This window comes from Botryllus schlosseri, chromosome 13, assembly GCF_051294905.1.
Source record: "Botryllus schlosseri isolate E-star chromosome 13, Bs_hap1, whole genome shotgun sequence".
Taxonomy (NCBI): domain Eukaryota; kingdom Metazoa; phylum Chordata; class Ascidiacea; order Stolidobranchia; family Styelidae; genus Botryllus; species Botryllus schlosseri.
In genome coordinates, this window is record NC_137248.1 from 3,932,263 (window position 1) to 3,953,380 (window position 21,118).

Sequence of the window (21,118 nt, forward strand, 5' to 3'; positions counted from 1 at the left end):
AAATCCAGTCTAAACTTCATCGAATATATTGTCAAAACCATCTCACGCTCCAGCGCTGCAAGTCAGGAATCAGAATGGGTAAGGATTCAACTCTTTTTAAGCTTAGTATTCTGTCAATATGCACGATTTCACTGTTCATACACTTCTTGCTGTGGCGAGATAGCTCATAGTAGTATAATCCACAGGTGCAACACCGATGGGTTGCGGGTTCCAGTCCGACCGAGGTTGACTTCAAAATTCTTACCTAAGTGTTCGAGGCTTACCTAGGCCCCGCTTGCCATATCACCCGTGTAAGCGGTGTCTTATAAAAGCCAAGAAGTGGGCCGTGCCACAAGTCGGCAGCTAAGGAATAAAAATGAAAAAAATTGGCCGCGTATAAATGGCCATGACCATAGTAGTCGACAAACACCATGAATGCCACAAACCAACCAACACTTATTGCTAGCGCCATTACTAAAATAATATGCCTATAACTATGAATAAAATGCATAATATTATAAATAAATGTGCATATTACCTTGTGAGAGTCTGCCGTGTTAATTTGGGACATGTAATGCGTACTGTATCGATGCCAATGAATATTGTTGAATGTCATTACTCGCATGCGACACACGAGAAAGATTTTGGCGCTTCTGCGATATACGCCCGAGATCGAAACAGTGTTTCACGTAACACCAGCAAGTGCTTCCCATGAGCACGATACAATTTTATAAACGTCAGAAAGACAAATATTAGGGTTGGAGGTGGGTTAGGGTCAAAGTTGGGGTTAGGGTATCCCAAGATTAGGGTTGGGGAAGGGGTATAAGAGTTGGATGTGGGTTAGGGTTAGGGTCAAAATTGAGGTTGGGGTATCCCAAGATTAGGGTTGGGGAAGGGAATATTGGGGTTGGGGGAGCGGGTCTTAGAGTTGGATGTGGGTTAGGGTTATGGTTTCCCAATATTACGGTTGGGGGAGGGGGTTGGATGTGGGTTAGGGATACCCTAACCTAAACTTTGACCCCAACCTTAACCCTAACCCACATTCAACCTTAATACCCTCCTCCCCTAACCCTAATATCCCCCTCTCACCCAACTCTAATCTTGGGATAACCTAGCCCCAACTTCGACCCTAACCCACATCCAACCCTAATATCCCTCCTTTCTCTTCCCTAATACCCCCTCCCCAACCGTAATCTTGGAATACCCTAACCCCGACTTTGACCCTAACCCACATCCAACACCAATATCTTCATTCCCGCAACCCTAATATCCGTCTATTCAAATGCAAAAAATATTTTGACGTTTATAAAATTTTATCGTGTTCATGGGGAAACATTTACGGATGTCATGGGGAGCACTATTTTGATCTCGGGCGTATATCGAAGAAGCGCCAAGATTTTAGTATTTCGGCGAGGAAGCAGTAATACACAGTCAAACCTGTGAACCTCCCATTTATGTGTTCACCAAGCGTTCGCAGATCAAAATGTCGAGTTCGCTACCAGGCAGAGATATCTCGTTGTCATGATTGTACTGAGATAAATATGGAGTTACATATTGTTGCTGAGAGCTATAGAGTGAAACGATAATCTGTGACCTAGAGCGTGACTTTGTCATTGTGTTATGATGGAAATGTAATGGCATACGAAGGCTATGAATTACGATTTGCAATTGCAGCTATAACTACATAAGCGGTTCTTCAACATTCTGAGACGCGCCCCTTCCCATTATCTCCAATGACGACGTACATCTTTGGTAGCAATTAGGATTTCATCCAGGTAGTTGAGCATTTCACGTGACCTGCCTTATTATTCAGCACTGCTTCTATAATTGTGGTATTCTATGCAATGTGTCGTATTCATAATTCAGCATGTCATGATCGCTTACTTTGTCGCTGTAAACCTGGCCAAGCACACAGTTACGTACCATCTGTGCATTACGACTACCATGCACAATTGCACATGTGCCGCTGGACAAGGAAGGTGCAGAATTAGCCTCCTAAGGCTTTTACACCACACCTCCATGTCATCCTCGAAATACTGAGCGCCGAGCGGGGCAGCGATGGATACGGGATTTTCTGATCAGGTCTTTGGTTTGACCCGGCCGGGGTCTGGCCGCACGACCTATATACCTATCAAGAAGCCGTAGGCTCAACCATCACGTTATCTTGACTACGCATAGTTTCATGGTAAATTGTTAGGCCGACGATAGGCGATACTAATTAATTCGTGCCTCACCTTGCAATGATTTATTGTGCTGTCAATGTACCCAACAACGCTGAATTCCATATTCCTTGTGGATTTTTTGGAATTTTAGGTCTGCAATTGATATTTGGATTTTCCGAATCAGTACGACAATGGCATTCCATTATTACCGATAGTTAAATAAATTCCGAGTTGATGATGAATTGCGGTATCACAGGCGAGGCTTGGATCGTTTGTGCCTCACCTGTGTCTCACCTCTCCTTTCTCCCTATATCTGTGAACAAAAACGTCCAAAATGTCAAATACCACAAGGGGCAAAATTACTTTTTCAAGCTATTATAACTATACATATCCGAAGCTTGCATGTGCATAATTTTAATGATTTTGTGCTTTCCTCCCTTCTTTTATATCATAGAGTTGGGTCTGAACAGCACACATTGTTCCTCTTAACAGCATGACATCAGTGTTCTTTCCTGGAATATACTATCCCCGATCAGAATCGACGAGAACGCTTTCGCTGAATCAGGCGCGGATGTGAATCTTGTACGGACCGACGTTCGAACGTACGTGATAGCCAAACGTATTTTGAGAATCAACGCTGACATTGTGCACGTTCAGGAGGTGCGTTGGATATTGAATCATCTGCTTTTATATCGATCATATTTCTGTGAAATTATGAGAAACCAAGGACAACTCTAGATTATCTGCAGTACTGCAGAAATTGCGGTTTCCCAGTACACAAGTAGAGTTTCCAGGGATATTTCAATGTCGTTAATCTTAGACACATGTGGTGACCGTCTTTGAAATCGGTGTTCACCTTTGATAACATATTTTCACATATATTAAAATCATAGACTAAAATTCGTATATAAAACTGCTGTTGAAGTCGAATTTCGCAATCCGTGAATGAGCCAAATCATTTTTAGCTCAAGCAATCGAATCGCTCATTGGTTTCATTGATCATATGGTCATTATGTATTTCCAGATTCAAGCCGATACTTACGCCGTTTTGAAAGACTATTTGAAGCACGCATATGACGTAACAGAGTTTGCTGCGCACGGACCTTCACATTGGCCTGACTTGGCTCCAGGCAAAACGAATATAGTGAGTGAATCATGTATTAGTCTCGCATAACGGCAAGTAAAGATATCAGCGATAATCCATATCCACTAATTCTTGTCTATTCTTAATAACTCACAAAGCGTTGATTGTATTCTATAATGGAGGAGTTAGCGTTGGGCAGCGGTCGGGAACCTTTTCTGTATGAAGAGCCATAATGGCCCTATTTTTTTATATTTTACCTCCCAAAGAGCCATACATGTCAAGCAGCCGTAACGTCACAATTTAAACTTCCTGACGTCATGGTAGCACTAATTCGAATTCATTATACATGGGATTCGTCGTGTGCGCCACATAGCCTCTGTAAAAACTCGAACTAATCATGCTGGTTGCTATACTTGAGCATGCGAAACTTAAGGTACGAGAACGTAGGCTCGCCGTGATGCTCCTTTTAAATGCGAGAACTCATAAACTCATGCGTAGGTGGATCCAAACATGGTTACTATAGCAATCTATATAGGCTTACCAACTCTTGGCTGTTAAAAAAAATTTGAAACCTTCAATTATCATTGGTATTTTCCATTGATGTTCATCAATGACTAGATTTTGAACGTTTTTCTCCCAAATTCACGCAATTTACATTTTATTGTTCGGAAATAAAGAGTGAAACGAGATGTATGGCACAGACGGGCCAAGCCTCACCATTGATAACGCAATTTATCGTAAATAGCATAAAATTTATTACAACTGATATTATTCCAATGTAACTGTCGCATTGATTCCGGAAATCTAAATACTGATCGACTTCTCAATTCTCAAAGTATTCGGCGGTAACATATAACGTTGCGATACACGCCAATTTTATTGCAGGTAGAGCTACTTGCCAATCAAGAACGGGGATAGCTATGGCGTTGTTTGTAATTCGAGTTTATAATTATTAGTGTCACGTCCACGGCAGTTCTATTCGCGCCGTAGATCAGGAAGAAAATGTGTAATTGAAAACTGCGTTGTCAATGGTGTTGCCGCGTCTGCTATTCTCTTTGATGAACTTATCGCGAAATCCAAGATTTCTAGTCGGGCAGGCTGCTTCGAATTCGCGAGTGATATTGGTCGCCGGCGCGACAGTAACTTAAATTTGAGGATTTTAAAAAGAGTTCGAGCCCCTAATCTTGAAGACGGCATTGCCTTTACCTCTCAAAGACATATTTATACTGCCACGGGTATATTCTGGTCGTGATGAAAGTTTACTAACAAGTCGCTGCAATATAGATCAATTCAATACAAAAATATTTATTTAGCAAAGAGCCATATCTTATACCCAAAAGAGGTTCCAGACCACTGGCGTAGGGTTACGATAAGCGCCTGATATCCAGGCGGCCCGGGTTCGATTCCGCTTCGGAAGTATATCTGGGATCCACTTCCGACCGAGCGAGATAGTGTAATGCAGTGGTTCTTAACCTTGTCACCAGCGTCCCCCAAGAGGCGCTCGCGATTTTGAAGGGGGCGAAAATGCTCAGGGGGCGATAAGGGGAGCGCTGAAGAAAATTGGCTTCGCAGTAGAAGATGTGGTAGTAGGACATATCCTTAAGGAGTATTCAGAACAAATTAACATCACAGAAAACATGTCAAATCCCAACATTTTTGGTCGCGCTACGCGACGATGTTTATTACATATGTTTTCATAAATGTACTGGGTTATTATAATTCATATAAAACAAATTGCGCGTACTTTTAGATCGCCAATTTCCCGTTATTTAAAACACTGCCGTCACGCTTGCTAGGGTTATTTTCAACAGAATGTTTCGCGCACAGCGCGTGAAAATCGAAGAAGAAGGCACTGTATATCACTTTTGATTGAGAGTGAGAGCCCCTTGTACATAACATAAGTTTTGAAGCTTTGTGCGCGAAATGAATCACTAAATATACTTGTATGTGAGAGCTACAAAATTAAATTGTCAGAATATTTCTTCATCGTATCATAAAGGATGATATTATCTCGTGTTGTGGTTCACAACCTCACATGAACGTTATATAATATGAGTTGCTTTGTTTGGAATACATTTATGTTAAAATTAATAACTGGGTACAGTACTAAATTCAGTGTGAGCAGATAGATGCATCTCATTCTCAGTTGACTTACAAAATCCGAACCACAGGGTATGTGAAACCGTACCCGATTGTTGTTTTAACAACCTTGATTAGACCCTGAATATACCAATTATTACATATTAAAATATGGTTTATTATGGTCCAATGGTCCTCCAGCGCGACTAAAGCGCGAAATATTTCCAATACCAAAATCCCAAAAAGACCGACTGTACTTTGACCTCTTACCAAGACCGAAACTGCTGCAACCCAAACCCCCGATTCGTTAGCTCGAAGGGCTCCCTAAATTTTTTCGCTGAATGAACATAAATTAAACGTCATGTTATGACGGCTTCCCCACGGAAGAATACGCATAATTGTAGAAATAGGCATTTCGGCGTCGGCCATTACCGTGCCACGATAAACGAAGACATATGAAGTTCCGGTGAATATGGGACTCCGAGAAGTTCGTCAAGAAAATCGTCACCGAGAAAACCTTAGCCGAAGAGGATTTCCCTTATGCTGAGCGTAAACTTCGATGTATATAAGTCTAATTGTCCATATGTGATTAAATCGCTCGTGCCGAATTATCATGTCGTCGCAATCTGCACCCCACAGGACAAATAACATCCATCACAAAAATTATTTGCCAGTGACGAAATACCAATTTTGAATCGTGTGCTAACTTTAGTTTAATACGTTTATGCGTTTCAATATCTTTTGACTATATAGCGGACAAGAGGTAACAAGATAACATGTAACGATTTAATTGTATCAACGGGCACGCCCGAATAATATGCTCAATTAATTACATGGCCTTCATTTTCCAATACAACAGCTCACTCAGCGCTACTGGTAAATCGGATTACTTGGGCTGAGAGGATAGAAAGTTTATAGTGACATATATATATATGCATTAAGCAATTACAACCTATTTCATTCATGCATTATAGAAAATTTTGGCTCCTAGGGCGACCAGGCAACATCAACTTTGCTGACCATTGAAATTACGCGACGAGGTTCTTAGGGGCGAAGCACACACGAATTTGGTTTATCACGCTATGGGAGACCAAGATAATTATTTGTTTAGAGGGGCTGACGAATTGCTGTTACGGCCCTCCCTCTGACCCATTGTCTTTATTACAGTCCTTACAATATGAGGTGGGGGGCGCTGGAGCACGATAATTTTTGAAAGGGGGCGCTGGAGCAAAAAAGGTTAAGAACCACTGGTGTAATGGTTATGCGTCCGGCTTCTCGATCGGTAGGTCGTGGGTTCGATTCCCGGCCGGGTCCATACCAAAGACTCGAAAATTGGCATCCGCAGCTATCCTGCTAGGCGCTCAGCGATCACGGATAGCAATGAAGGAGAAAATACGGGGGCGCAGACTAGATGACCTCACGGCCGTATCGCAATTCCGTCCTCAAAGCTTCTCGATGGTGCAGGCGAAAAAGAATATCATATCTCTCTCTCTTCCCCCGCGTCGCTGCTCTTACGGGGACAAAAAGCCCAGAAATAGACCCGATGAAAGAACGCACTCACAAAGAATGCAACGAGCAAGAAAGAGCCGCGGAATAGAGATTAACATCGAATATAACTGTGACATCGGGCACTATAGAGAGAGAGAGAGAGAGAGATATATGATATTCTTTTTCGCCTGCACTATCGAGATGCTTTGACGACGGAGTTGCGATACGGCCCCATGAGGTCATCTAGTCTGCGCCCCCGTTTTTTTTCTCCTCCATGCTATCCGTGATTGCTGAGCGCCTAGCAGGATAGCTCGTACGGCATTCTCCCATATCTTCATTACATCGCATTGTACATTATGTGACATTCTGATCGGATAAAATATAATCTGACGATTATTCAATATAAAAAGCATAACTAACCAAACAGAAATAGCTAAATTTGATAGCGAAGGATATCCCACATAGTAACGACACTACAGCCATGAACTATGCCAGGGGCGGGCAACTTCTCCAGTCGGCGGGCCGGATATAGGAAAATTAAATACTTGGCGGGCCGGATTGCTGAATCAATACATTATTCGCCCAATTAATTGTATTTAATGAATGTATTTTAACGACAGAAACGTAACTTCAAAGCTATTTCTCGTCAATATTGACGAAGACAATGTGGATTTGAGAACAGCGTTGTCATACAGGCACCACCATTTCTGCTTCTCTCTGATCAATCGATATACACACCGTGCAATCCTTAATTAGGATTTCAAGGCTTTCGATAAGCCCGGTAGCCCAAATTTACCAAGATATCAATTCATTAGGGTTTAGTGCAGGGGTGGCCAACCTTTTTGCCATTCACGGGCGCATTTCCACTACTCACGAGGCCTAAGGTCGCATTCCAGGGCATAGTCGTATCGAATTGTCTGGACGCCAAATACCCATGTGAAAGTGTCTATGTCCTTTTCCGGTGAACTCCGGACTTATCTAAATCTATTTAATCACATATGCTCACTATACACACCAACTTCGCGAGCGGTCACTCGTCACTGGTCATGTCATGGCGTCGTACATAATCGCGCGAAGCGCGAAAATATTTTCAGATTCACCTATAAATTTCGTCATAAATAATAGCATTTTTCATATTATTTCTCATCCCATGTGATCAGATTCAACTGTAGATTTGATGGAGGGTATGTTTTTCGAAAATTTAGGACAAGTTATAAATGATGATGAATCTTCGGGTGGGCCAATTATAATTAGTCACTTTGTTGCATGCTGTTATTTCTTGACTTACCATCAAGATTATCCGTATAGTGAGGAGTACAGGACTCCGACTTGGTATTTCTATATGAGGCACATCATTTTCCTCTTCTGTTCACGTCTGTAGGCCTAGTGTGGAGCTATGATTACAAATGGCGCCACTATATTAAATCGATAAACGAAGTCACATTGAATTTCAAGATTAACTAGGATCTCTAAAACATTCGAAACTCAATTAGTAAATTCGAATTGCATGACGACGGCCACCAACACATACTAATTGAATTACCTGTTCACATCCACACAAATTTCCTTCTGCGGCTGCAGGTTGACAACCCCTGGTTTAGTTGGTGACGAGATATAGCCTGGTTGTTCCACTGTGTGGCCTCTTTTATCTCGGTATTGAATTCTTGTGGCACGCAGCCTCTACGAAATTTGAAAGTGGCTCGCGACCCGTCTCGAGTTGGCGACTCCTGGCATAAGCGATGTCTTACAAAAGCCTAGAAGTGAGCCGTGCTACAAGTCGACGGTTACGGAATCAAAAATAAGAAATATCGGCCTAGTGTAAATGACTATTGAAGTCGACAAACAGCAAACACCATGATTGCCATAAATGACATTAGGGTTGAGTACAGCGGAAATGCCGACAATGCAAGTCTCTCGCTTCGACTAGCTTACGAGTAAGCACCACCCTCGCTCGCTGCGCATACATGTGTAATACAGTCACTAAAATTTGACGTTTACGCAAATAGTGCGGAATCTCGGAAGACAGGGGCCGCGGGCCACATTATCATGTGAGACGGAAAACTGTCCGCAGGCCGGACAAAATCCCTTCGCGGGCCGGATCCGGCCCGCGGGCCGTATGTTGCCCGCCCCTGAACTATGCCGTAGTTCGATGCTGATAATAGAGGATCACTATTCCTGCTTCTGTGAACAATTTTTTTTAATTTTTTTCTTAACTATATTTGATTCCATTTTTTAATATTCGTTGCACGAAAAAGATTGGTACGCTTCATGATTTTGCGTGTCATCCTTGCGCCAGGGGCCATGCTAATCTTCTCTGTATCGTTCCAACTTTAGTATGTGTACCGCCGAAGCGGATATACTGAGAGTTAGATGGCATAACAATATATATAAACACGAACAATTAAATAATAGTATTTACGGTGGGTTAGAGGGCATCATATGTTTCAAGCATACATTTGTCGTAATTACATTTGGGATCATTTTGAAGTATTTATGGCTCTGGGGTCCGTAACATATGTTTTGAAGTTTCGCCGGTCCGCAAGGTCGAAAATATTGAGAGTCACTGACCTATAATCATATCGACATTTTCTTTACAGGCTAATGGTGGAGCAATATTCTATAAAAAAGATAAATTCCACGCGCAGCGCGTGGTTAAATTCGAGACTTCGGATACCGGAAATATCGCCCAAGCTGCGGTTTTGCGACTCATCAGGTACCCGGATAGCAATCCAATCATGTCCGTGAACGTACACTTCCAACACGGCTTCAGCGTAAACGATAGCAATCTGAGGGTTTCGGAGGTGAGAAGGTATTCCGGATAGTAAATAATGCATGCATTCACGCTTAGTGAACAACTGTGCTGTACACAAACGTGGTCAAAGTATAGTAAGCGTTGGCACTCCAATAGAAGTAGAAGTAACTCTGAAACTGTCTACACTCTACATAATTACGAAAATTTGAAGAGCTTCCAGGAGGTACAGAACTTCAATATACAATTGAATAATATATTCATATTGAAAAATACCCGAATATTTTCATCAGTGACCAATTTCACCATGGAAGGCGATGCAAACATACCACAAAGCTACTATCTAGTTTGCAAAATTACTAGTGCCAGAAGTACAGTTTTGCGTTGACAGCTGACAGAAGTGAATGAAAACTGAAAACTCTGAGCATAGCGCAAGTGTACAAAACTTACATGATTACTGCAAAAAAGTAAAAGTTCACTTCGTTTCTGACCACTTCTGGTATATACTATACAGCGGAAGAGTCATTTACTGTCAGCAAATCGTATTTCAAACTATATAGGGAGGGGAAGTTCATGAAAATATCAAACAAATCAGCGCAAAGTTGGCTGAGGAAGAGCCTTCTGCGATACCGATGGTGATTGTTGGCGGCGACTTCAATTCTCTCACCGGGTTTCCAGGAGTCGAGGTCTTCCAGTCCAGAGGATACTCCAACGTTAGAACTGTAAGACTCTGACTAACATTGCTAGCGGTGCGGGTATATTCATCTAATTAATATACTTGCTGCATCGTAGGTGACCAACAATACGGATAATTCGATTTATTACCGGGAGATAATAATCACCGAGTTCTTCCCGCCGTTGGTAGGACTGCCTATTGATACTTTTATGGTTCCTACGGAACTTTTGGAATCGGATTTGATGGAAATCAAATCATTCGATGTGGCGAGCATCGCGGACGATGAAAATTGTAAGCATACACACAAACGCACATGTTTTAGACAGCTTGTAATACTGACATATTGTATCGTACAAATCATCGGAATTGGCAATGTCACTGCTCAGGAAACTAGTACCGGTTTTCCGCCCAGCAACGTAAATCCTCACTATATAATTATTGCGAAGGTTAGCACAAATCTTCATAATCATTGCGGTACAAATATATTGAAGTATACCGCTGAGGAGTAGTGTAAAACATAACGTATTCTCAATTTAAGGATCATGGTGAATATCAAATGATAACTATTATAGCCAAACTTAATCTCAACAATCTATCATTGCTGTAAACTGAATAATGTTTCCGAAGTTAGAGAATGCAGATTTTTATTCATCTTACATTGTTCAAACCGTCGCACAAAATGTTTTACGTCAGCATTTATCGTAGGATACAATTACACTGTTTTATTCCAAGTATATCAAATATGCAGCATACTCTGCTCACTGTCGTCATACATCGGTCAGCGTATAGTCTCATCACAGCCGTGCCTAACTCTAAACGCGAAACGTGTTGATTATAACGGGGCTTAAATCACTTCATGGGATAAAAATCAATAATTTCAATATTTAAAATTTCATCTAATCAATACAACACAAGATTGCAATACATTAAAAAGATAGGAAGGTGTCGAAACGACTCTTTGGAATCAGACACTCACCTAGGTCTAAGCCCCAGCTAGGCAATGTATTACATTGAATGTAAAGAAAGGGCATGCGCATTGAATGACATATATTATACATATATAAAACATGCGACAATAAATATGTGGAACTAGATTTAAAGCCCTCAATAGCTATCGAATGCATTCTCTGAATTTTGTTCGCAGCTGAAAGAGGATACATCACCAAGGTATTGAGAGATCACTTGCAAGACACGCAGGAGGGACGATTATCAACCGAAATGAGCAAGAACATTCTCGAAACTTTGGTGGCGATGATGGGCGACGACCTCGCATACGACACAAGTTTTAATAGAGCTTTGCGCATAGGAGCTGACCATCTGCCAATACATGGAAATGTCCGCATAAGGAATACCAGTAATCGTGGGCGAAGCAAATGAGTGACATTGGCAATAGATTGATCAGTAACTTCGCGATACGAGTGTTTGGAATTAGTCCTATATGTGCAATGTGTATTTTCAGAGAACACGAACAAATATAAAATACCACTACGATATTTGCTGTTTGACTTTTCATATCCGGTTAGGGTTTTTTTGTTTCGAACGTCCTGGAAAACTTACAGCTTAGTTGTAAGCATTTGTCTCAACTATAATCGTAAGTTCACGTTGAATAGGGTTACCATACGTCCTCCGTTAGGCGGATTTGTCCTCCTTTTTCAGGTTTTGGAAAATGTCGTCCTAAGACGCCTAAATGCCCTCCTTTTTGGCAATTCGTCATCATTTACAGCTTTTAGAGCTAAGATAATCGATAGATTAGAGCTAAATGGGCATAAATGATGCTAAATTGGAAATTCGTGGTTCGATCGGAAGCGGCGACCTTTTTTTCTTTTTTGTCAACCCACCAACTTTTGCAGCAAAAATAACGAAATCGGCTGATTTCAGTTAGGATCAACCAACTTTTCTAATTTGGTAAAAGTGCCCTCCTTTCCCGATTCCACAATATGGTAACCCTAACGTAGAAGATCCTTCCAATAAATGTTTGTACCCTCAAGTTTTATCTGTATCTGTTTCTTACGACTATTGGATATTGCGAAAATAGTGAATGCAAAAGTCCACGATAAAATGATTCGGGATGAAACGCGGCGGATGAAAGTCACGGATGGAACGTGGCGGAAGGAAAATCAAGGAGGAAAAGTCTCGCTACCGTGAAGCACAGCTGCGCTATATGCACATGCACAAGTGTCTGATGTGTAAACCAGTATACACTTGAAACCTACTGGAAGAAGTATTTGTCGACTTCTAAAGAGGCTTTAAGACTTAAAAGCAGCGGATCTGTCACAGATAACATGTACGTGTCGACAGGGAAGCACCAGTATTAAACTTAAGTATGCAGGGACTACATCATGTACGGAGGTGGCAACTCTTCAAAAATAGGGAGGTTGCAGTGAATGATACTCAACGCATGACGTTTCAAATTATACGTTTGGGTTGTGACCCGCAACCGCAAATGAACGTTATATAATATTGGCTGCTTTGTTTGGAATACATTCATGTTAAAGTTAATAACTGGGTGCAGTAATAAATTCAATGTGAGCAAAGATCTCTACCACTACCTCAGTTGATTAAAAAATAAAACAAAACCCAAATACAATTAAAGTCCCCAAGTTGCTAGTCGCAGAGGGGAATTTGGAATGTGTACACCGGGCTCGAACCAGATGGTATGAGCCCGTACCCGATGGTTGTGATAACAAACTTGATTTGATCCCGAATATAGGATACATACAATTATTATAGCTTCAAATTAGTCGAGAGGTACTCGGGCGCGATTTAAGCTATTTCCACTTGAAGTCCCAACCGAAAATATATTCTTTGTGGTCACATAAAAGCTATAGGCCAGTGGTTCTTAACCTTTTTCATATCGTTACCCCCAAGAAGAAAATGATGGGATGCAATTACCCCTTTTCAAAAAATGACGTGACGTCATCATAATATCACATCATAAAGTGACGTCATAATGTACACTGAAATGCCTGTTGAAAATATCATGTCAATGGGAAGGCTGAGGCTCTTTTTGCGTTATCCGGTGGTCACATCTAGACAAAGGGGAGGATAATAGACATCATCTCGTGTAATTGTCAATCGCAAACTTATTTCGTGTTGATTTGATAAATACCATAGCAGAAAATCCTATTTCATGGCAATAAGTTGAATGAAATTCAATGAGAAAGTTCAATCTCATGCTGAGGAAGATTGGTTATTCATTTTGAAGGCGAACACAAAAGGTTCCAATATCTTCCCTCGTTTCTTCGAAGGCATTTTGATGATGTTAGACTTAATTTTTCTGACTAGACTAGACCACTACACTTTTCAATACTGACAACTCTATTTCTATGATATTGTTACTGCAGTATAGGTGTAAAGCTGAACTTAGTCGACCCTCGTTGTCTTTCAATTTGCCAGCATGCGTAACAACAATATATGATCCCCAATACTGCTAAATAAATTGGACTTACCTAGCACTATACTGAACTACATTCGACCCTGTTATTCATAATCACTAGTGGTTAATATGATATCACAGCAGGCATGGTGTGTTAAGTGAAACAAAATATATACAAGCGCGCAGAAATAATAGTTAGCCCACATTCATATTTACGTTTCAAAATATTTCAGTGCAGCGTTACAAGTTTTAAAAAAATGTCTATTACCCCCCCAAAATTGGTAAATTACCCCTTTGGGGGTAATTACCCCCAGGTTAAGAACCACTGCTATAGGCCTACATATTTGAACTTGAACCGCATCTTTCATACAATTATGACCTTGGACTGAGTGATACACGAACACTCGACTCGAAGCCTACAATCATAGTGTTCTATTTGGTGGGGACACAGGCAAATCTCACGGCTCACTGCAATTGGTCTACGTCACACTTTCCATTTGGCCGAAGGCAATTTGAAGGTAATTTTTGACCGACTTGCCGAGCGCAAAAATTGATAAAATTGGGGAGATTTGCTTGTGTCCACTCCACATCACATAGGACACTTTTGCAATAATACTCTATATTCAGAACCGAATCACTCAGTTACTCGATTTTGCTGAGCCCTGTGACCTGTAATGAGTTAAACTAGGGTGGGTTGCCCAGATGCCAATCAATCCGTGATCGTCGATTAAACGTCAGTAGTCTACCTTCTTCCGTTGCACAGATGACGATTAATCGGAGAATTGTAATCGGCCAAATTGGAACCGCCCAGCGAGGTGTCTGAGAAAGTGCCAACAAGTGACTTTACGCGATAATTCGGGAATATACGAGTGTCTCAAGCTCGCAACAATTTGTATACGTAACAGATGATTATAAACAAAAACACGCCGATGCGTCTTCTTCGTCGAACACAGAGAGCTTCTGAACAGCTTTTGTCGCGCCAATTGTTGGCTGGTTATAACGACAAACCGGGTGGAATTGCTGCATTTCCCGTTCAACGTTCGCGAAGTCTTTGGAGGAAGGAACTAATTCCAATTCTCAGGCATAAACAATAACACACTGCCAAATTTCGCGCTTCAATCAAAATGATTGTCATAAAAATCTGGCTCAACAATTAGTGTGAGCACGCGAACGACTTGCGGCGCTTATGGGCGCAAACAACTAAATTTCGAGGAGAACGTATATTTGCGCGCCTAATCGCGAGAAAGTGGCATATTTCGCAAATTGAATAGGAAACTGTACTAGGCTGTAGGCTGTTCTTAAGGCGTGGTCATGGTCAGACTATGGCGACATTCATATTGATCGGAGTGCAAAGCCGGTTTTTGTATTATTGCGACACATACTACCTCAAAAACAAGCTGTACAGTAGGGAACACCCCGAACGATTTGGTTTTTATGAAACAATAAACCATCAATTCAAGATAGACCCCGTAGGCCTGCTAGATTTGTTACATTTGACAACGATGCATTCTTTATATCAAATTCGGTGATGTAAAAAATTGATTGTTTGATTAATTAATCCCCCCCTGCTTCAAGACATTTCGCAGTAAATCGAGGGTATTTTTTTACAGTGTATAGCAGCTTATAGTTGCGAGTATTTGTGCCGGCTATAATTGGAATTTACCGGGGAAGATAACTCTTTACTTGTCGGGGTACCACGAAGCGTTCTCGAACCCACGTATTGATTTGAAGCAGCATCCGCACCTGCGTGGCATTTCCTTCCGACTTCATGCTATATGGTATACCCCACAGCTCTATACGACCCAGTCTACGTTTGCAGGAACGACGTTTTAAGACAGTCATAATCAATGTTCCCTCTAATATTTGACGAGCCTGCGCACGCTCACCAACTCACTGCGCAGGCCCTTGGAAAACAGTGCGTAACGACTAAAAAAAAGGTCATCACTTCGGATTTTTTGTGCGCAACTTAGATTTTCTGTGCGGAGAGACCGTGCAAGCACTGCGCATTTGCGCACGTGCGCAGCTTAGAGGGAACATTGGTCATAATATGAGGTGCGGTATTTTCCGTTATTGAATAATAGGCAAAGTGCGATCATTTAGAGTAACATTTTAAGTAATTTATGTGGAATCGGAGAAGCACCAGTACTTTTCAAAACCATTGCGAAAGCCAGGCAGTATATATTTGGTGTTCCTGGAAAACGAATAAGGCGTGGCCAGACTACTGCTACATTGATATTGATCAAGGTGAATAACGGGTTGCTGTATACTTGCGACGCCTCAAAACAAGTTATACAGTAGTCAACAGGATAAAGGAGTGGCGAGCTATAGCGTAGTGGTATTGTCCACAGCTGCAACACCAATAGATTGCGGACCGATGTCGACTTCAAAATTCCTTTCTAAATATTGGAGGTTTATCTAGGCTCCTCCTCGCCATATTAAGAAATACTATTAACTAGTAAGAAACCTTAGAAGTGACCGTGTGCTACAAGTCGGCAGCTGCGGATCAAAAATATGGAATATCGGCCTGGTGTAAATGACCATTGTAGTCGACAAACACCATGAATAACACAAACAACAACCCCAATCGTACGGATGTGGTTTTTATGATACAATAAACATATCAAATCAAGATATTACAGATTACAGCCACTCTTCATTTATCCTAAAATACCACGTGCGTTATACACGTCTAAACATAAGGGAGAAGCAAGATTAGTAGTTTTCTGGAAAGGGCAGTTGGTACCTGTCGTAATGTTATGCGTCAACTGACATTGGTTATGTAATTAGTCTAGTTACTAGAACTAGTATGATGGATGGTGTGAACGTGTGGTTCACGTTCGGTGTTATGAACCTCAGAGATTAGGAGGTTTGCGTTCGCAGCGAACCTCGGTAAGTCCTACACTGTGAATCGGTTATTTTATATATATGCTAGAAATGCTCAGCTTTCCGTTTGTGAATATTTAGTGACTCTCTCTTACCATACGTCCTCTTTTTTGACTTTTTTGAAAGTGTCCTCGGAGGACGCCCTTTTGTCCTCTTTTTTGAGATTTTGTCCTCTTTTTTGAAAATTGAGGTCGTATTCAGAGCAAAATGCGAGTGATATGCCGTAAATTAGCACAGAAGTGACGCTCCGGCTGGGCGAAAAGTTGACCCTTTTTTCTTTTTTTTGGTCAACCACCCGGCAATGTGGAGGAAGAAACGGTATTTTGGGCTCTGAGCGTGAAAGTTGACCTTTTTTTTGGTCAACCGATCAACCGATCACGAAGTGGGAAAAATTCACCGATTTCTGAGAATTCTTTTCCGGTTTTGCAAGTCTCAAATTTTTGAAAAAGTCTCCTCTTTTTAGATTTCCAAAATATGGTAACCCTAAATTATTATCAATATTTGACATCAACGAAATTGATATAAAGCATGCCTCGTTGTCCACTGCGAAAAAATATAGCAAGTAAACGGGATCTATCTTGATTTGATAGGCTTATTGTATCATAAAAACCAAATCTGCCCGATTGTGGTGTTAGTAATATCTGCAGCAACTATATAGAAACTGGTATTTCACTCTGATAAGTTCCAATGTATCAATAGTATGACGCGTTAAGAATACACTGTCCAGTATCCAGTAGCCCAGACCGATAAGGCGTAAATTTATATTATACCTTGCAAGTCCTCGTCGTAATTGTTGGCAAAACGAAGTAAAATATAAAGTTCATGACACTGTTATAACAATTGATTGTTCCAGTTGATGTGTTTGAAAAGTCAGCTTTTACTTCAGCATTGTGGCAAAACGTGGCCTGAGTCTTCGCTGGTTATCTTTTACATTAATATATTGCTTTGGAGAGATATAATAGGGTTGAAATTGGCAATATGACATCCATGACGTCGTATAGGTTCGTGTTCACGTTCGCGTTCACATAGAACCCTTCACAAGGTTCGCGTTCACACGAACCAGAACCTTTCATGCACAATCCCTATATGCTAACCCTGGATGTACAATTTTAAGCAACGTTAGCCCGAGCGTTTATAGCTACCTGTACATGGGAATGGGATCCTCGATTTGCATTCATTTCAGTCATCCAATACCTCGCAGCTTAACGATCGTTATCTGCAAAATTGCTTATATTCGTGTGGCGTATTCAACATCTTATTAGGGAATGATTCCTATACGTCGTATTTAAATGTTCTAATTCCCTCGTTAACAGAAAGTGAAATGTGGTAAATCGAGAGTATTAAAATCATTTTGAAGGGAGAAAGTATCGAAAAAAAGCTATACCTCTATAATCATTTGTGACTTTGATGGTGATACAACGACGCGGCACATATCTTGCTTTCAGATAGATTCAGATAACTTGGAAATACGAGCTCATAGTTAAATCGTGTAGAGGACTGAAAACTTGTAGAGCGATATATTTCATTTTCAAAATGAAACGAACCGGGTTCAAGCATATCTTAGGGTTCGCTGTATTGACAATAACATTGGTGAGTATAAAAATTTTGCTTGAGTTATAGGCTAGCTTATGTGAAAGATTTATTGAACATCAACACCGTATACGCATATAGGTGCCGATAATTGAATCTGCATCAGTACAGACTGCTTACCGGCCGCCACGAGAAGTGTGAGTTGTAAAAGTTATCATCCCTTACGAAATGAATCATATATTTTTACAAATCCAGTCTAAACTTCATCGAATATATTGTCAAATCCATCTCACGCAAGTGCACTGCAAATCCGGAATCATCAAAATGGGTATGTAGTCAAATTATTTTCAGTAGTGTTTGTCGATATGCACAATCTCACTATTCCTACACTTATTGCTAACGCCATTACTAATTAAATATGCTTGCAACTTACAATGAAATGCCAAATATTATGAATACATGCACACAATGCGGGGCTGCCGTGTGAGTTTAGGATCGGTAATATGCGCATCATATAGCATAGCTGCTAACGAATATTCTTGAATGTAATTATTCGCATGTGACACATGAGCTAGTTTTAGTACACTAGACTAAGCATTTGCAGATCAAAAAGTCGAGCTCCCTACCAGGCTGAGATATCTGGCTGTCATATTGTACAGCGATAAATATAGAGGTATACAGCAGACTTGGACAACTAGATAATTCTAGTTGTCTTATTTCACTAAATTAGAGCAAAATGCCAGTAATCTAATTCTAATCTAATTTATGAAATGCTTCCATGCTCTAATTCCAATTCTAATCTAATTTGAGAATTGTTCATATGCTTTAATTCTAATTCTAATCTAATCCATTCTTCACCTGAAAATGCCTCTTTGCCCCCGTCATTTTGCAGCGAGTTAACAATAATATCCTTCTCGCGCAGGAAAATCCAGTGCAAAGCTGCCATCGCATTATTCATACTGTATACTTGTACAATCATATAGTTGTAAGTGTGACGAATAACGGCCATGCTGGCATAGTAGATTGTAGTCTGCGAACAACATTCTAGTTTCGATCACAAACAGCACAGCAGCGAAGAAAGGGAGATAGTTAACACAGGCTTGTTCACTTCCATGACCTCAACCACATCAAGAAAAAAGAAGATGATTGCTTCAGATTTAATTTAAATCATACTAGAGGTTTGGTTAAGCGTTAAGTTGAGCACCGGGCCCCAATGACCATAGTACTTTGCTATTATATTTCTTTCTTACTTTAACGAAAACTACGCTATAAGCTTCAATCACTTCGTTTGCGTTCAATTTATTTGTGATAGGACAATGGAGATTCAGTAAAACGGGAAATCATTGAATGAATAATGAAATTGGTCGTTTTCACAGGTCGCACCAGCGTATCGAGAGCAATCCGAAAATATCAAAGATACAGCGATTGTTATCGACACAAATGACTTGATAACTTGAAATTGACTCGTAAATTTTGCTCCGAGTCACGTGTTAAAATGCATTTTTGAAGCGCCAAGTCAAGTAATTTTTGCAAAGCTACTCGAGTCAAGTTAAGTTATACGAAAACGGTGACTCGAGTCGAGTCATGACTCGAGTCATCCCAACACTGATATACGTTAACCATTCTCACGCATATGGGAATGCACTGTATTTTGATGTGAGCTGAACATGAGTTTTGCTGTATTTATTTCTCATTCACAACTTCATTCAATTTCCAATTTTTTGTGAATTCAGTAATTCTAATTCTAATTTTAATCTAATTTGAAAAAAAAACTGTGTAGCTCTAATTCTTATTCTAATCTAATTTGGAAAAGTCTGTGCAGCTCTAATTCTAATTATAATCTAATTTGAAAAAAATGTGGAACTCTAATTCCAATTCTAATCTAATTTGGAAAAATTTGTGTAGCTCTAACTCTAATTCAAATCTAATTTGGAAAAGCTGAAAATTTTCTAGTTGTCCAAGTCTGGTATATAGTGTCCCCACGAGCTATAGGGTAAAACCATAATCTGTGACCAAGAGCGTGACTTTGTCATTGTTTCGTTATCATGGAAACTTTTTAATTGGATATATGGAGGCTATGAATTTCCCAAAGCATCTATAGCATACATGGACTGGCAATATACTGCCCGCGACTTGATTCTGAGTGGCCCGCAGACAGTTGCCCGCTGTCACATTCCGTCGCAACCACCCAGTACTTGCTGACTACGTCAAATTATAGTGACTGCAGTTTATTCTTTATCGTGCATGCGTGGCGTGCGAGAGTGGAACTTACGCGAAGTTCGTCAACGGGAAAAGGCTCGCATCACCGGCATTTACGCATGTAGGCCTATACTCATCCCTGATGAATCGATATCTTGATAAATTTGAAAAATATGCAAACCCCTCCTTCGTATTCAATACATTATACCGGGGGCGGGCAACATAAGGCAGGGAGTTTTAGCGAACCGTAAATTAATTTCGGTCTGACATGATAATATGGCCCGCGGTCACAATAATGCCACAATTCCCCACTATTTGCTTACTACGTCAAATTAAAGTGACAGTAAGATATTGTTTCTTTTTTTCGGACACAAATAATAGGGATGGTTAGACATTCCTTAGTTCCTTGTTTTCTTTGTTTACTACATGCAGCCAGAGTTCAAAGAATCTATTGACAATTATGATCGGCCACAGATGTCTCATTAACTTCAACGGCTATTGAAGTACATTACGTTAATAAATCCATTGAATACTGTTTTGGTCTCTATGCTGCAAACTTAAAGTTTACATTAAATAAGATTAATCCTGTACGCGTTTAATGTATCGATTCAAGAATCCGGCCCGCCAAGTACTTCATTTTCCCATACGCCCGCCAACTGGAGAAGTTGCCCGCCCCTGACCTATAATATCTAGACAAGCGGTTCTAAACCTTTACGAGACGCGCCTCTTCCCTTTATCTCCAATGATGACGACCATCTTTGATAGCAATTCGGATATGGTCCAGTATGTTTAAACATTCCTTATAGCGAGCGCAGATTCGTTAACTTGGCCTGCACTGCATCTATAACTGTGGTATTCTATGCAATGTGTCCTAATTGAGCATGTCATGATTGCACGGTTACTTTGTCGTTGT

The 21,118-nt window shown here is 40.7% G+C and overlaps 2 protein-coding genes and 1 non-coding gene across 6 annotated transcripts in view; 1 reads left to right on the forward strand and 2 right to left on the reverse strand.

The window, feature by feature from the left end:
- The window catches only part of LOC145454728 (tryptophan 2,3-dioxygenase-like), a 328,104-nt gene that overhangs the window by 122,883 nt on the left and 184,103 nt on the right, over nt 1-21,118 (reverse strand). The gene's annotated exons all lie outside the window — the stretch shown is intronic.
- The window catches only part of LOC145454408 (uncharacterized), a 30,951-nt gene that overhangs the window by 442 nt on the left and 9,391 nt on the right, over nt 1-21,118 (forward strand). The window contains exons 3-9 of one of the 4 annotated variants that reach the window (XM_080332401.1): nt 9-78; nt 2,634-2,801; nt 3,166-3,285; nt 9,390-9,593; nt 10,102-10,263; nt 10,334-10,508; nt 11,362-11,710. In XM_080332401.1, the coding sequence (XP_080188527.1) occupies nt 9-78; nt 2,634-2,801; nt 3,166-3,285; nt 9,390-9,593; nt 10,102-10,263; nt 10,334-10,508; nt 11,362-11,594 (1,132 nt within the window). In that variant the 3' untranslated portion in view covers nt 11,595-11,710. Of the gene's footprint in view, nt 1-8; nt 79-2,633; nt 2,802-3,165; nt 3,286-9,389; nt 9,594-10,101; nt 10,264-10,333; nt 10,509-11,361; nt 11,711-17,409; nt 18,067-18,147; nt 18,204-18,261; nt 18,335-21,118 lie in introns of those variants that run through there. The other 3 variants (XM_080332402.1, XM_080332399.1, XM_080332400.1) reach the window with 3 other exon arrangements.
- LOC145454860 (U6 spliceosomal RNA) lies at nt 9,043-9,148 on the reverse strand. The gene has a single exon (XR_013920246.1). It is a non-coding gene; the product is annotated as a U6 spliceosomal RNA (small nuclear RNA).